This window comes from Canis aureus, chromosome 33 (assembly GCF_053574225.1).
Source record: "Canis aureus isolate CA01 chromosome 33, VMU_Caureus_v.1.0, whole genome shotgun sequence".
NCBI lineage: Eukaryota > Metazoa > Chordata > Mammalia > Carnivora > Canidae > Canis > Canis aureus.
Genome location: NC_135643.1, coordinates 11,661,899 through 11,677,077, shown reverse-complemented (window position 1 = coordinate 11,677,077; position 15,179 = coordinate 11,661,899). Strand labels below are relative to the sequence as shown.

The following is a 15,179-nucleotide window of genomic DNA, read 5'->3' as shown; positions in this document are numbered from 1 at the left end:
TGTGGGGAGGGGGCCACAGAGGGAGAAGGAGAAGTAGACTCCCTGCTTAGCAGGGAGCCTGCTGCCATGCGGAGGGCTTAATCCCAGGACCCTGAGATCATGACCTGAGCCAAAGGCAGATGTTTGACTGACTGAGCCACCCAGGTGCCTCACAAAATCTTTCAAAATAAGTATTTTACAGATGAGAAAACAAGGGTTCAGAAAGATTAAATAACTTGCTCAAGCTCACCTATTATGTAAGTAGTGGAGCTGGGATTTGAACCCAGATATCTGTTGATGTAAAAAAATCTGTATGTTCCCTAGTATGTCAACTGCCTTCCAGAACCCCATCTACTTCATATTGAGAGCTTCCGATATGCAAGGCATATGGTTAAGTACATTATCTCATTTACCCACACAGTAATGTTTGATATTTCTGGTCATTTGATATTGATACTGCTGGCAAGATTTAAAAACCAGTAATTAAAAAGATGGTTTTTGAGCAAAGGGAAAGAGCTTAATCACTAGGAGCCAGTAAGGCTTTGGTAGGAGCAAATCATGTCTGCCTATCCTCAGTTCATTTTTAATTTGGTCCACAGCTGATGGTAGAAGATGGTGGAGTTATTCAGATAGGCATTTGAAAAAGTCTTTATTATCCTATTTCTTGAACATTCTGAGCTAGATGATAATATAATTCAGTGAACTCCACTCAGAGAGCTTTGACTAATAGATGATGTTCTTAGACCAATCTTTCTTGATTTGCTAATTAATCAGGATAAAGACATGGGTTATATCAATTCTGTTGATTCAGTGAAGTCAAGAGGAATAGCTGATACATGAATGAATCTAGAACCAAAATAATTTCAATGGACAGAATAAATGAGATGAAATTTAACATAGCTGAAAGGGAAGTCCTCAACTGTGTTCCAGGAAAAAGTGTTCAAATGCTAGATGGGGGACACAGTGATTTATGTTTTTTTGTGAAGAGACTGAGGAATGATTTATGTGAAAAATCAGGTGATGGGAGGATGCATGAACCACAGACTTGTATCTGACTGAGGACACCCATGGCCTCACTCTTCTACTCTTTGCTCATGAGGCTCCTACTTTGCTTTCAAAGGGACATGATAAACAGAACATGTGCTGGAGGAAGTTTCTGTCATGTGAGTACTCAAATTACATGACCAACAGTTAAAGGAACCAGAAAGGTTTAACCTAGAGAAGACTTAAGGGAGGCTAAATGTCTGTCACCAAACTTCTGATGGGCTAAATTGGAGACGAACATGGAAAAGGTGCTTGGGATAGATGGGCCTGGAGGCAGGAACTAAGAAAGGAAGTTAGGATAGACATGGCTTCATGTAAGGAAGAACTTTCTAACATAGCCAGAGCAAAATGAAATGAACTATTTCAAAGAAGTCCCTTAACTTGGAACGCTTGCTCAATCAGACACAGGAGGACTGACCATTTGGTAAGGAAGCTGCAGGGGGAGTTTTAGCATTCAGTGGAGATTTGATCATATGGTTGCTAAGATCCCTTCTTAACCAGAGATTCTACAATACTCTGAAAATAAAACTTTACCTACGTAAAATATGTAGCTCCAGATACAAGAAAATAAAAGTGATTAGTGTGAAAAAGAACAAAAAGCTTTAAAAATTCTAAAGTAAATGAGAAAATACTAATTATATGACTCAAGGCATGTTTCCTAGATAATTCCAGCTATTCAGTTTATTTATCTGGCCTAGTTCTCAAATTTGTCAGTACATCTGAAAACTCGCTTTCCCGGCCCAAATCTGGAAAGCTCTGATTTAGCAGATCTGGGCAAACTGTAATTTTTAAAAATTCTTCTTGGTGATTCTGATGCTCAAGTAATTTGGGGGGGGGGGGGCACTGAAAACCTAGACTTCCCTATAGGGGTACTTATATTTTGTATAAGAAATATTTATGTATGTATGTGTCTATGTCATGCTTGAAAAAAACTTAATAATGATTCTAATCAATCTGTTAATATTTAAGGCCACTGTAGTTTAATATTTAAGCGGCTATGCAGGGAACAAATTCTACTTCAGTATTCAAAGCTCTAACAGCTTAGAACATAACAATTAAAAAGATCACATCTCTGGCTATACAACTTTTAATATAATGAATAGATCTTTACTACTTTTTTCAGGATTTCTATCTTAGAATGTTATAAAAAGTAATGACATTCCTTCCTCAACAAATAACAAAAAAAAATCAAGAAAATGGATGTTATTCACACATACATACATTCTAACTTAAAAACCTTCTTTTATTCTCAAGTTCCCACTTGGATTGGCAAAGTCTCAGAAAATGCAAAAAGAAATCATTCCCTGTTAAAGCTCATTAAGAGCTGACTAGTATTAATAAAAAACTTTCTGTGGGGATAGTATATAAATTGACATTCAATTTCTTAAAATTATAAATATTGATACTTAAATGATTCCTCAATCCTTTATGTTTAACTTACATGAGTGTTTTTTAATTGTTTTTATAAATCTAATACTTTTTTTTTTTTTAAGAGATTTTATTTATTTATTCATGAGAGACACAGAGAGAGGCAGAGACACAGGCAGAGGGAGAAGCAGGCTCCATGCAGGGAGCCCGATATAGGGACCCGATCCCGGGACTCCAAGATCACATCCTGGGCCAGAGGCAGGCGCTAAACCGCTGAGCCACCCAGGGATCCCTAATACATTTAAAAAAAAATTTTTTTTTTTAATTTATGATAGTCACACACAGAGAGAGAGAGGCAGAGACACAGGCAGAGGGAGAAGCAGGCTCCATGCAGGGAGCCCGACATGGTACTCGATCCCGGGTCTCCAGGATCACTGCGCTGGGCTGAAGGCGGCGCTAAACCGCTGAGCTACCTAGGCTGCCCTAAAAATGTTTTTAAGGAAGCTCTTTGCACTTAGTCAATTAAATTCAAGGTGGTCAATTTTAATGTAATAAAAATGGCCTTATTAAATCATTGATTAAATTTTGATTCTCTCCATATACAAAGAAGGGGATTCTTTTCAAGATTGGTGGTAATTTTTAAGCATTTCTAAGTATACACTATAGGAATGAAGTCCTTTCCAGGAGTATGGTAAGAGGTCCTGGTTGTCATAAAGCTCCTTCCTTGTCTGTTCTCATAAAGGGCTTTGGAGAGAACACGACAGAACTCCCATCATCCAACACCCTTTGATTCAGAAGATAAATCCATTGTCTGTGACTTTCTGGACTTTGAAGCAAATGGCTCCTAAGACTTGTCTTGTCTAAGGCTTGACTCCCCTCCTCTCCCAGAGGATGCTCAGACATCCTAAAAGAAGAGGGGAAGAAGAAAGAGACGGGTCTGCAGTAAGTTTCCTGTAGAGTGAAGGCCGGTGATCACTGAAGATTTGGAAGGCATTATGAATTGAACAAAGGAACCTATAAAACAAACACATCCAGATCCAAAAGATTGGGACTAAAAATATATTTATATATATATCTTCATAAAAGTTATGTTAGCTGACATTATTTGTATTTCCTGAATTTGTTAAACATGGAAAGTCATTTTGCTGAAAATAATTCTTACATAGACTTTCCGTTAATTGATGTAAAAGTGATGAGAGTGTATTTATCAGGAAATCTAACACAAAAGTCCTTTTACTTGGTTTCTTGCTATCTGGCAGGTTACCACATGCATCTCATAGTGAAAATGGTCATGACTGACAATGAACTGATCAATCAGATAATGCTGAATTTTAATCAATGTTTACCAGAGGGGAGAAGAGAGCTTTACCAGATTCTAAACGAAAACTGAAAATGGAAAGCTTCTGAATGAACCCCTCTGATGCACATACAATTCCTTTCAATTATGGTTTTGACAGGTCAAATATTTTTAAAACCTCTCCTTGAGTAGGAAGAAATGTCGTACTTACATATGCACAAGACTATGAGAAAAAGGAGGTATGTGGCCATTTCCCGTAAAACACTTTTAAGATACTTCTCTCGGCTGGTGTTGCTTTCTTCCATGAGTCTCGTTCCCCAGAGACCTTTAAAAAAATAATGAAAAATATGATATTTTATTTTAAAAAATCTCATGAATGGCAAAGAAAAAACATAAAATAAATAGTAATAAGTAACAGTAAGATAAATAAACCTTTAAGGGGGATTCTCCTTTATTTATTTTTTTTGCATGCTCTGAATGTAACTAAGAAATTGTTTTAGCAGGAATGTCTTTTATTTAAGAATGCATCATCTTCTACTGTTCCTCCAGAGGTGCATAACGTAAGGCAGCAATCTGATCATTGTCCAAACTCCCAATCTCATCAGAAAATGTTTTAGTAAAAATTTATAAAGAGAATAGGAAATGAGGACACCCTAGAAGAACATATTAAATAACTGTGCACACATCCGCTCTTCCTGTATGGGAGAGGACACAACCTGGCAATTATCCTATTACTAAACCTAGTTAGGACATGATGTAACTTAATGGCACATGATACCTTTTGGATCACCCCTGATTAAAAGAAAGCCTGGTTGGAGCATCATTTTACTATGGAGACATCCATCAAACTTCTAGCATGGTGGCATGAAATCTTGCTACTCTGTACCCATCCTTCTCCTTTAAGACATTTAGTGCTTAGCTTAGCAGATTTAAAAAATGCTAATTAACATATGATCTTTAAATTAAAAGCAACCATCATCCAACTTCTCTCTCTCTTTGGAGAAAGAAAAAAATCAGCAACCATGTTCCATATTTCAGCAGATGGAAAAAGTGTTGGGCTGGCTGAGCAGGGATGACATAACCCTCCGTGAGCTTGCTGGAGGCAGTTACTGCAGTTCTGGACTCGCTCAGCGCAGACATGGTGGCCATCCAAAACCCCCATTAATGAACACTGCGGTAAAATCACATTGCTGGTTACTTGGAAGAGCCTTCATGTGTTCCAAAAAAGACAAACTTCGCAATCCTTTCACTTAGATTAGGTCGGGTATGAATGGCAGCCAACCTGGCCCCAGCATCCTGCCTCATACTTTTATTCCACAGACTTTAACCCCTTTGATCCTTGAAAATCACCCAGCCACTTAAGCCACCATCAAGCCACACAGAGAACAGGGAAAAAATGGTCTAGGCTTTTACTCCATAGAGAGGACTCCATCACCAGTGTTTATGTATTTTTTAAGTCTTATAATAATAATATGTTAATACTACTCCTAAATTTGAGTATTTCATTTCCTTTTCTTTTTCTCTCCCAAATTTCCTTTAGGAAAATCAGCATCTGAATTCAAAGACACTGTGTTACGCATCATAGGTTTCAGCACACGGAAAGTAGAGCATGACTTATGACCAGGTTTGCTTCTGCCAAGATCTGGTAGTTGTCAGGGAATTACTCACTCAGAAGAAATGCAGCAAGCAGAATGTTTGTTCACTGAAACTCTATCATATTTAAAAATTATTATAAATTTAGATGACATGGAAAATTACCACTCAGAATAACACAGAGGCAGCCAAATATTAGGCTCAGTAGCCCTGGATGCAATCACACTATTTCTTTGGTTATATTTCATTTGAAGACCAGGTCTCAAATATACATGTAAGTAGAGATTACTGGTCTCTTTATCATCAGGAAAGACTGTTGTCTTGCCTCACTTGGTCAGTGATTTCACTCTTTCCCATGGTTTATAAACAATCGTGAACCAAGGAGTAGTCATGGTTCTTAATATTTACAAATGGTACTGCTTGACCTATAAATAGAAAAACCAAACTCCCGTCAAATTTTATTGAAGCTAAACGTGCAATGGTCTATGGCAATTTGAGCTCTCAAATGAAACATTTCAAATAAAAAGAAACAAAGTCCCCTTAGTACTATTTTTATATAATATACTTTATGCATTCCATTGACTTTTTCCTAATTAGTCTATCTACTTCCTCAAAATTTCATCCAATTTCCCCACTGGGTGTATATGTAAGGTCTGTCTGAGGACCCAGGGACCTCTTTACATTCTGATGGCTGAGAAATGGCTACTTTTACAAATAGAAAAAATTGCTGACCTATAAGTGACTATATTTAGCAGAGCTGATAAAAAAAAAAAAAAGAACGGTTAAAGTCACAGCTGACACCCAAAATGGCATCATTCTTCAAAATCAATTGTTGTCTTTTCCCATAATTGTCCTCAGTGGAGGCGGTACATGCCCAGCATTTCAGGCACTCACACTCAGTACAGAAAAGTGTCTCCAGCTGTTAGGGAGAATATGATATGAAGGGGACACCAAACAATATCCAACTTCTCTCATGTTAAAGAAGTTGTTTGGGCAATGCCAGAGCCCAAAGTTGGAGTATTTCATGTAAACAGTGTATATTCCCCTGGGCAGTGGTACTTATGAATATGAATATAGAGAAACTCTGAGATGGATAATCCAAAACGCAAAAGATGTCTCAAATATAAGTTATTGACTCCCCTCCTCTCCCAGGAATACTTCCACAACTATTTTCATTTTGTAATATATAAAAAAAAATGACAGAATGATATAATGAAGCCCTAAGTACCTCTCACTCAGCTTCAACAATTATCAGCTCAATACCAAACTTGATTATCTAAACCCTCACCCACTCCTTCCCAATTTGAAACTAATTCCAGCTACTGTAATCATTTCATCTTGAATAATTCAGTTCCATGGTTAAAAGATTCAGTGTGGCTCATGTGCCTCCCACTAACCCTGTCCCATCTGAAGTACACTAAACCCCCATGACTCATTGATCATGACAAGGTACAACGTGGAATTCTGGAATCAATTGTGTAGAGGGCTTGGTCACATATGAACTGTGAGACCTCGTCTATCGTCATGAGCCTCCATTTCCTCAGCTGAAAATGGGATAAGAGTACCTCTTTGTGGGATTGCTCTGGGAATTAAAAGCACATAGAGTACTTGGAGGAGGTCTGTCTATAGCTCCAGAAACAGGTACAACTCTGAAAAAAGTCCTACTTCTGACATCTAGCTAGTCTCAATTTCAGAACAGTATAAACACCCAAATCCATATGAACTTTGATTTCCCTGTGAATAGCCCAACCACATTCTCATTGCATTTATATAATGAAAGAATTCTGGGTGGTTTTTTTTTTTGTTGTTTTGTTTTGTTTTGTTTTTTTGGTGCTCTGACACATGTGGGTCTTGTCTAGGAAGACAAACACAATCCTTCCAAATATTTATTTGAATTTGCAGGGCCATCTTTATAAAGGGAAGTGACTTTTTACTATTATTGGCCCATTTAATATAGAATATTCAGCTGCTACCTTCTATGTTATTGACTCCTGGATCTTAAATTCTTCGTCAGTCCTCTCCTGAGGCACAGACAAGCAGATGCCATAGCCTACAGCCAGTTCCACCTGCGTATTCCACAGACAGTTCATCCTCACATGCCCTACACTGAGATATTTTCTTTGTCTAGAAACCTACTTGCCCTGTTTGGGTTGATGGTATCAAGCCAGAAACATGGGTTTCATCCTAGGACAGGCCCTTCCCTTACATGGAGCTGGTCCACAATTCTGATGGCTTGACTGTCTGCCATCCAGCTTCCTTCTAACCCAGCTCCCATGCCTTCGCTGCAGCCTTTGTCTCCAAGCTAGCCCTCTTCTGGCCTATTCTCCCACCACCAAGCACGATCCTCCGCTTTCTCTACATTCTTGATAGGATCATCTGCAGTTTGACAGATGACCAGATCAGCCCCCTTCTTAAAGTCCCCACGAGCTCTAACTTTGTAGAGGAAAAAGTACCAATAAGCTACAGGCTTGCTAGGTCTGTCTTCTGCTATTTTCTCTCCTTCAATTCCCCCCTCATCCTTCAAAATACTAACCCAATGTTCACTTCCTCTGAACCTCCTCTGAGTAGAGCTGGTCCTTTCCTCTCTGGGCCCTTCCCATCCCTGGGACCCTGCACTGCAATTATTGACTTACACCTGTTTCCCCTACTAAACTGAGCTCCTTTAGAGTTCGGACCTCATATTATTCATCTCTGTATCCCCAGTACGCACCACAAAGGAAACTCTCGCAAATGTTTGTTGATGCACAAATTCTGTTACTGGCATAACCTTGCCACATATCCCACAGTAGCAACTCTCCCTCAAAAAAAATCCCCACAGCTATGGAAATACAAAATCTTGTTTGTTCAAAATTATAGTGCAAATAAACAAAAGAAAGGGAAGAAGTGATGGAGTGAGGTTTGGATTAAAAACGAAAGGAAAGTCACAATAGTCAAAAGGTGGAAGCAACCCATTCGTTCATCAATTGAAAAATAGATAAACAAAATGTGTTGTATACATACAATGGAATATTATCCACTTATCAAAGGGAATGAAATTTGTATATATGCTACAACATCGATAAACCTTGAAAATACTTATTTCACTAAGCGAAATAAGCCAGACACTAAAGGATAAATACTGCATGATTCCACTAATATGATGTACCTATATTAGAAAAATTCACAGAGACAGAAAGTGGAACAGAAGTTACCAAGAGAAGGGGAATGAATAGTGGTAATGGGTATATAAAACAGTTTGAAATGATGAAACAGTTCTGGAAATGGAGAGTGATGATACAACATAGTGAATGGGAGAGGAGGTATCTATTTGTTACAACAGCTTAGCCCACCTTGACCAATACAGCCAGTACTTTAGGATTTCTCCAGGAAAACAAAACCCCAAAATCCCAAGCATAGATGTTTAAAGTAACAATCTCAGGAAATGATTTTACCAAGTCGATACATCCATAGAACACACTCAATTCTAGAAATTTAGAAAATTGATAACTCGTGTAAAATGTCAAATTTTATTTTTGCACTAAAAAGGGTTTGCTAAGAAAAAAGTAAACAAGATTATAGGGGATATCATTAAGTTTAGGGACAGTCTTTAAATCCTTCAGCCATCCTCCACCTCCTTGGGTCAGACCTTCACCACTTCTTCACTGGCTGCCTCCTACATGGTCTTCCTGCCTCTCTTCCCTGCACAGCACACTGCCTTCTGATACTCCCTTTCTGCATGTTTCTGGTCCTGTTAAAAATTTGCAACTGCTTCCTAATACTTAGGAATATATTCTCAATTCCTCGGCTGGACAGTGTTTCCTATAACCAGGCCTCAAACACTACTTTATCATTTTACTCCTGCTAAGGAGATAGATCTATAAACAGCAAAAATGACTCTTTGTATCCAACTTGGATGTATGTCATTAAAGAACACCGAGTGTACTGAAGCTAGAAAAGACTTTGGAGATCAGGTTCAAGCCCTCCATTCTACAAATGAGGAACTGAGGCCCAGGAAATCTCAGTGAGTTGCATAAAATCATGAAGGCATAAGACCTCCAGGGAAGCTCCTGACCACTCACTCCAAGCTTGAGTAATCTCTCCTACCTTTAGAAATTGCAAATTACTTTCTGTTTTGATTCTAGGGTACTACTTATATAATGCATGCAAGATTTTTGTCGTCGGTATCCCATAAGGGGGAAAAGTCACAACTCATTCATGGTTACTGATTTTACTTTTCTTGGTTTCTGTCCATAGGAAAAGGTTCATGAAGGTGCTATTTCAGTTTTTTTTTCTTTCTTCCTCCCTTTTTTTTTTTTTTTTTTTTTGTGGGGTCGGGGAAACACCTGGTACAGTGCTAATTTCATAGTAGCAGCTAATTAAAAAAAAAGAACATAGCAGCTGCTAAATCGTTCAACAAATGTCACTTGTTTAATAAGTGATATGTTTAAAATTTTAGTATATTTAATAAAATAAAATTCATTCTAAAATTTTCTAAAATTAACAAGTTCCCAAGCCTCTTCTCCTACTAATTTAGACCACTGAAAAAGTTTGACTAAAAGTTCACTACAAGCTTATATATATATATATATATATACTGTAAATTTTTTGAAAAAAATTTTTGAAGAAATACACTTGTATATACACTCATATAATAAAGATATATATTTCATTTCATTATATTCTATTATTAAGTTTATTCAAACAAGGCTACATGTGTTATCAAATGCTTAAACGGAGTTAAAAGGATCATGACTTATTATTATTCCCTGACTTATCACCTGGGTTCTTTGTACAAGATTTGCAAATCTGATAGGGAAGAGTAGGGAGGGGAAGCTTTCAAGAGAAGTGAGAATGGAAACTCTTAAGAGTGGAGATTAAAATAATTTTAATGCTCCTAAGCAAATGCAACTCTTTCCCAAGGATGCCTCAGACAAAACGTTGCAAAAACACGATCCTCTCTGCTCCTGGAAAATCTGTGTCCTCTAAACAGGCACTGGCAAATTTGAAAATTCCTTTCCTGCCTTTGGAAAGTTGGGTGCACTGAACTCTGACACATGTACACACAGCTGGTATCTGGTGACTTCAGCGGGCTGTTAGAATTTCAAAGAACACGAATGTAGCTATTTAAAAAACACACTACCAAGTTTTTTAAACAATGTAACTTTTTCTTTGCAACTATTTTAGGAAAATGCCTAGATTAGCAATGGCTAATTAACTGTTTCCATGGACATTATTTTATTCTACTGTGGTGTTCTCAACAGCCTGCTCTCCCTCCAACAACCACACACATCACCAAAACAGTATCAGTGACAGCTCCATGACACTCGCCCCACAACTTGGGTGACACTACAGTTACCCTTTCCAGAATGGAATGAGGGGCCACGGGGCTTCCAGACCAGTGGACGACCCCAATCTACAGCTGCAATCTCCTTCAGTTGTGTCTGAATTTTCCTTCCTTTCTCCCCTACAAGAAGAGGATCTTCGGAGGCACCCTTGCGTCCTAATACGGCTTGACACTTAAATCCACAGGTAAAAAGAAATGCGCCGACGCATCTTTCCGAGGAGGGGTACCCCTACGTTTGCACGAACCCGGGCGCGGTGGAGGGCCTCCGCGGGTCCCGGAAGTGGGGCGCAAGCAGCGGAGGTGGGGTTCGCGCTCGCGGGGCGGGCGGGGGCACCAGGGCGCCGCGAGGTGGCGCCCCGGAAAGCCCGGAGCGCGGTGGCTCCCGCGGCGCCCGCAGCCCCGAGCCCCGAGCCCCGCGCCCCGCGCCCCGAGCCCCGCTTCGCTCTTACCTCGCAGCCCACGAACCAGCCGCTCGGCCCAGGCCACTCGCGGCGGCTGCCCGTCCAGGGCGAGGGGGAGGTGGCGGTGCCGCGGGTCCCCGCCGCCGGCCGGGCTGGGGCTCGGCGGGCCCGGGTCCTCTCGCCGGCGCCGCCTGCCGCTCGGGGGGCCCGAGCCGCGGAAGCCCCCCAGGCCCCGGGCGCGGCCGCCCCCGGAGCTCCCGGCCGACGAGGCGGCCGACCTGCGGCTGCCCGGGCGCCACTCCACGTCCATCTCCACCACCATGCCTCCTTCCTCCCCCTCCACCTCCTCCTCCTCCTCCTCCTCCTCGGCCTCGAAGCCGGGGTTGTCGCGGCTCCACGCCTGGCGCGAGCACGACGAGAGCGGGGGAGAGGGCGACGCCGAGGCCCCGGCCGGGGGGTCCCGCGCGGCCGCCTGCCGGAGGCGCTCCATCTCCATCTCCACCTCCACCTCCAGGCCCCTCTGCCCGCGGAGGCCGCCCGCAGCGGCCAGGCCGGCGCCCCCGGCAGCGCCGCCCGCCAGCAGGCGTCCGGGGCCCGCGGCTCGGGCTGCGGGCGGCCGCTTCGGGTCCCCGGGCTGCTGCGGCTGCTGCGGCTGCACGCGGCTCGAGCTGCGCATCGCGGTCACTGGCGCCCGGCGCGCCCCCGCCCCGCGCCCCGGCCGGCGCAGCCCGCCGCAGAGGCCATGTTCTCTCCTCCTGCTCCCCGCCCCCGGCCTCCCGCAGCCCCGCCTCCCGCGCCCGGCCGGGTGCGAGGACGCCGCCCCGCGGACGGCGCGGTCCCGAGCGGAGCGGAGCGGGGGGCGGGGGCGGGGGCGGGGGCGCGCGCTCCACTCGGGGGAGGGGGGAGGGGAGAGGGGGAGGGGGCCCGGCCCCGGGGGCTCGCTGCAGTTCGGGGCGGTCGCCGCCTGCTCCGCTAGCCGCAGGCCCCTTCGGCCTCGATTTGCCCGAGTGCAGGGAGACACAAACCCACTTTGGGAGACGGTGGGCGCTGGCGGAACCAGGAACCCACTATTAATGCTGATGTCCTTGGCCTTTGGCGGCTCCCTAGTCCCCTCTTCTGCTTTTTTTTGTGGGGGGGGGGGTGGTCTCTTTGACCTTTGGTCGGCTCCTCTCTCCACCCACCGTGCACCGTGCACAGATTCCGTCCCGGAACCCGGGGCCCGCTGGTGCCCTGAGCGTGAGCCCATCCCCTGCCCTCTGGCCTCAGTCACAGTCCCTCGTCAGCCCCGGGGCCAGACCTTCGTGGTTCCCTCTCTACCGAGCCCGTGCAATGCGACGTTCTGCGATTGTCTCAGACTTCAGCCATCCCAAATTAATTTTTTTTTTTATTTTTTTATTTATGATAGGCACACAGTGAGAGAGAGAGAGAGAGAGAGAGAGGCAGAGACACAGGCAGAGGGAGAAGCAGGCTCCATGCACCGGAGCCCGACGTGGGATTCGATCCCGGGTCTCCAGGATCACGCCCTGGGCCAAAGGCAGGCGCCAAACCGCTGCGCCAGCCAGGGATCCCCCATCCCAAATTAAATATCCACTCCCCTCCTCTTTGAAGCCTGCGTCACCTCCTCTGCAGCCAGTTGAAAGCTGACTCATGGCTGTTCTCCTTACTTCCCAAGCCATGCTTCTCCTCATCTCTCTATATTCTTCTCCTACACCTCATGCCCCTAAATCTTGTTACTTCTGCCCCACACAGCTCTCTGATCTCTGTTTCTCATCCCTCTTGTCAGTGAGTTAGCCCAGGACCCTTAGTGTGCGTTTCCTCTGATTCTTCGTTATAACTGCAAACCTGTCCATTCCGTCTCCATTCTCCACTTCAAGGTCGGGCGTGCCCAAATTGTATTCAGGACCCAAGCTGTTCCTGTCACGCTGATGCTTAGATACCTCTGGGGGCTTCCAACAGCTCAAAAGATAAAATTTAATCTCCTTAGGTAGAGTTAGTAAATTTTCTTCATCTGCCCTTGTTTTTGTTTGCTAGGGCTGCCATAAAGGAATGGCCACAGGCTGGGTGGCTTCAACAACAGAACTTTATTTTTTCTTAATTCTAGAGGTTGAAAGTCAGAGATCAAGATGTTGGCAGGAGGGGGCACCTGGGTGGCTCAGTGGTTGAGCATCTGCCTTTGGCTCAGGTCGTGATCCCAGGGTCGTGGGATCGAGTGGCACATAGGGCTCCCAGAGAAGAGCCTGCTTCTCCCTCTGCCTATGTCTCTGCCTCTCTCTTTGCGTGTCTCTCATGAATGAATAAATAAAATCTTAAAGAAAAAAAAAAGGTGTTGGCGGGATTGGTTTCTCCTGAGGTCTCTTTTCTTGGCTTGCAGATGGTGGCTTTCCTCTAGTGTCTCCACAGGGTGGTCCTTTGTATATGTCTGTGTGCTAGTCTCTTCTCATAAAGACACCAGTCTTTGGATTCTGGCCTATTCTAATGAGGTCACTTTAACTTAGTTACCTTAAAAAAAAAAAAACCCTCTGTCTCCAAATATAGTCATGTTCTGAGTTGTTGGAGATTAGGACTTCAACATAGGAATTTTTGAGGGGGACACAATTCAGCCCATAACAGCTCCCAGTCTACTTTTCTAGCAGTTTCCCATCTTGTGCATCCACCCGGACAGCATCCTTTGTTGGTTCCCTCTGTACTCAAAACAGGCTGATTTTATTTAGGCAATCATGGCTACCTATTATCAGTTCTACAGTTTATCTATTTAGTTATCTGTGTCCTTTACTTGACTTTGAGTTTCTTAAAGACAGGGAGTGTTTTTCCTAATCTACTACCTGAGCCCAAATTCCACTTAGAATTCTTAATTAAACTCCCAAACATCTGGTTTCTTTATCCTGTCAATTCCTCACAAATGTATTGTCTCTTTGCCTAAAAAATAGAAACTGCCTTCCTTGGTCATTTGTTTAGGTCTCAATTTCACTATTAGGCCTCCATGTGCACATGATAAAACTTTGGCGTTTTTTTTTTCTCCCCTTATTAATCTGTCTTATGTAAATTTAATTCTAAGTTCAGGTGGAAGACCTTGAAGGGTACAGGAACAGTTTTCCTTCCCTATAATACTAAATTATAGTCTCCCATCTATTGTTATTTAAGACTTGCCAATGAGATAACTCCCTGAAGTTATGTCCCAATAGTGTTTTATCTTGTATATTCTGTTAAAATAATAATGTTACTTACTCTGAATAGTAAAAGCACAGAACTTGAACCTAATAAATAGTAATCAAATTAATTCTATTATTCCTTGATATTATTGTTTTTCCATTCCGTATTCTCTTCCATACATCTCTGGACTATAGACTTGCTAAAAAAAAAAAAAAAAAGTAGGACTTGCAGAAAATGATAAAACAAAGAAGAAATGGGCAAAATGAGGAGTAATCAACTGTGTTCTAAATGTTGAACTGTGGAAAATCAAAACATCCCGGGGGAAACAAATATCACAAAACTGAAAATAGTATTTTGAACAGTGACTTAATAATAGTTTCACGTGGGCATCAGCTAGTCCAAGGCCCCTAGCCCCTCTGAAGAGAAAAGGTGGCATCTGAAGGTTAAAAACAGCTCTACAGGAAGAATTAAGAAACCCCAGTCTTAGCCAAAGATCTAACAGCATGACTGAAAATGATTACAACTGACTAGGTTCATGCAGTCTCCCTAACAATTCCACAGGGAATGCAAGCTCTTTAAGGGCTGGGCTTTTGGCCTGTTGCACTGATTGCAATCTTTCATAGTGTTGTGCCCGGCACATAGCAGGTACTCCAGAAGTATTTGTTGTAGAATCCTCTGTGCTAGACAGGGAGCGTCTGGCCTTAAGAAGCTCATAATCCAGTTGTGACAAAAACTGCCGCATAAGTTATTGTAATAGATGAAGATATTTGTCATAATTAAGACAGAGGAGCGTCTGGCGCCTGGGTGGCCCAGTCGGTTAAGCATCTGACTCTTGATTTCGGCTCAGGTTATGATCTCAGGGTTGGTTTTTTTTTTTTTTTTCTGCAGCTTTCTCAGCTTTCAAGTTCCTATCTCTGATGATAAGGATATTTTTTTACTCCTTAGTAGAGGAAGGATACCTTTCATATGGGAAATTGATTTCCTGCTGGAGGGGGATGGAGGTGGTTCTGAATATCCTTACACC

General features: G+C 42.8%; 1 protein-coding gene and 1 long non-coding RNA gene across 3 annotated transcripts in view; one reads left to right on the top strand and one right to left on the bottom strand.

Annotated features, from left to right (window-relative positions):
* PKD2 (polycystin 2, transient receptor potential cation channel) overlaps nucleotides 1-11,696 on the bottom strand; it is a 53,994-nt gene extending 42,298 nt beyond the window's left edge. For both annotated transcript variants that reach the window (XR_013371220.1, XM_077882806.1), the window contains exons 1-2: nucleotides 11,054-11,696; nucleotides 3,900-4,013 (exon numbers count right to left, since the gene is read on the bottom strand). Coding sequence is in view for 1 of the 2 variants with exons in the window: in XM_077882806.1 (XP_077738932.1) it covers nucleotides 3,900-4,013; nucleotides 11,054-11,681 (742 nt within the window). In the remaining variant the exon portion in view is untranslated. The remainder of the gene's footprint in view (nucleotides 1-3,899; nucleotides 4,014-11,053) is intronic.
* Nucleotides 1-15,179, top strand: part of LOC144304316 (uncharacterized) — a 51,397-nt gene that overhangs the window by 15,756 nt on the left and 20,462 nt on the right. The window contains exon 4 of the long non-coding RNA XR_013371222.1: nucleotides 5,229-5,312. This is a non-coding gene — a long non-coding RNA (uncharacterized LOC144304316). The remainder of the gene's footprint in view (nucleotides 1-5,228; nucleotides 5,313-15,179) is intronic.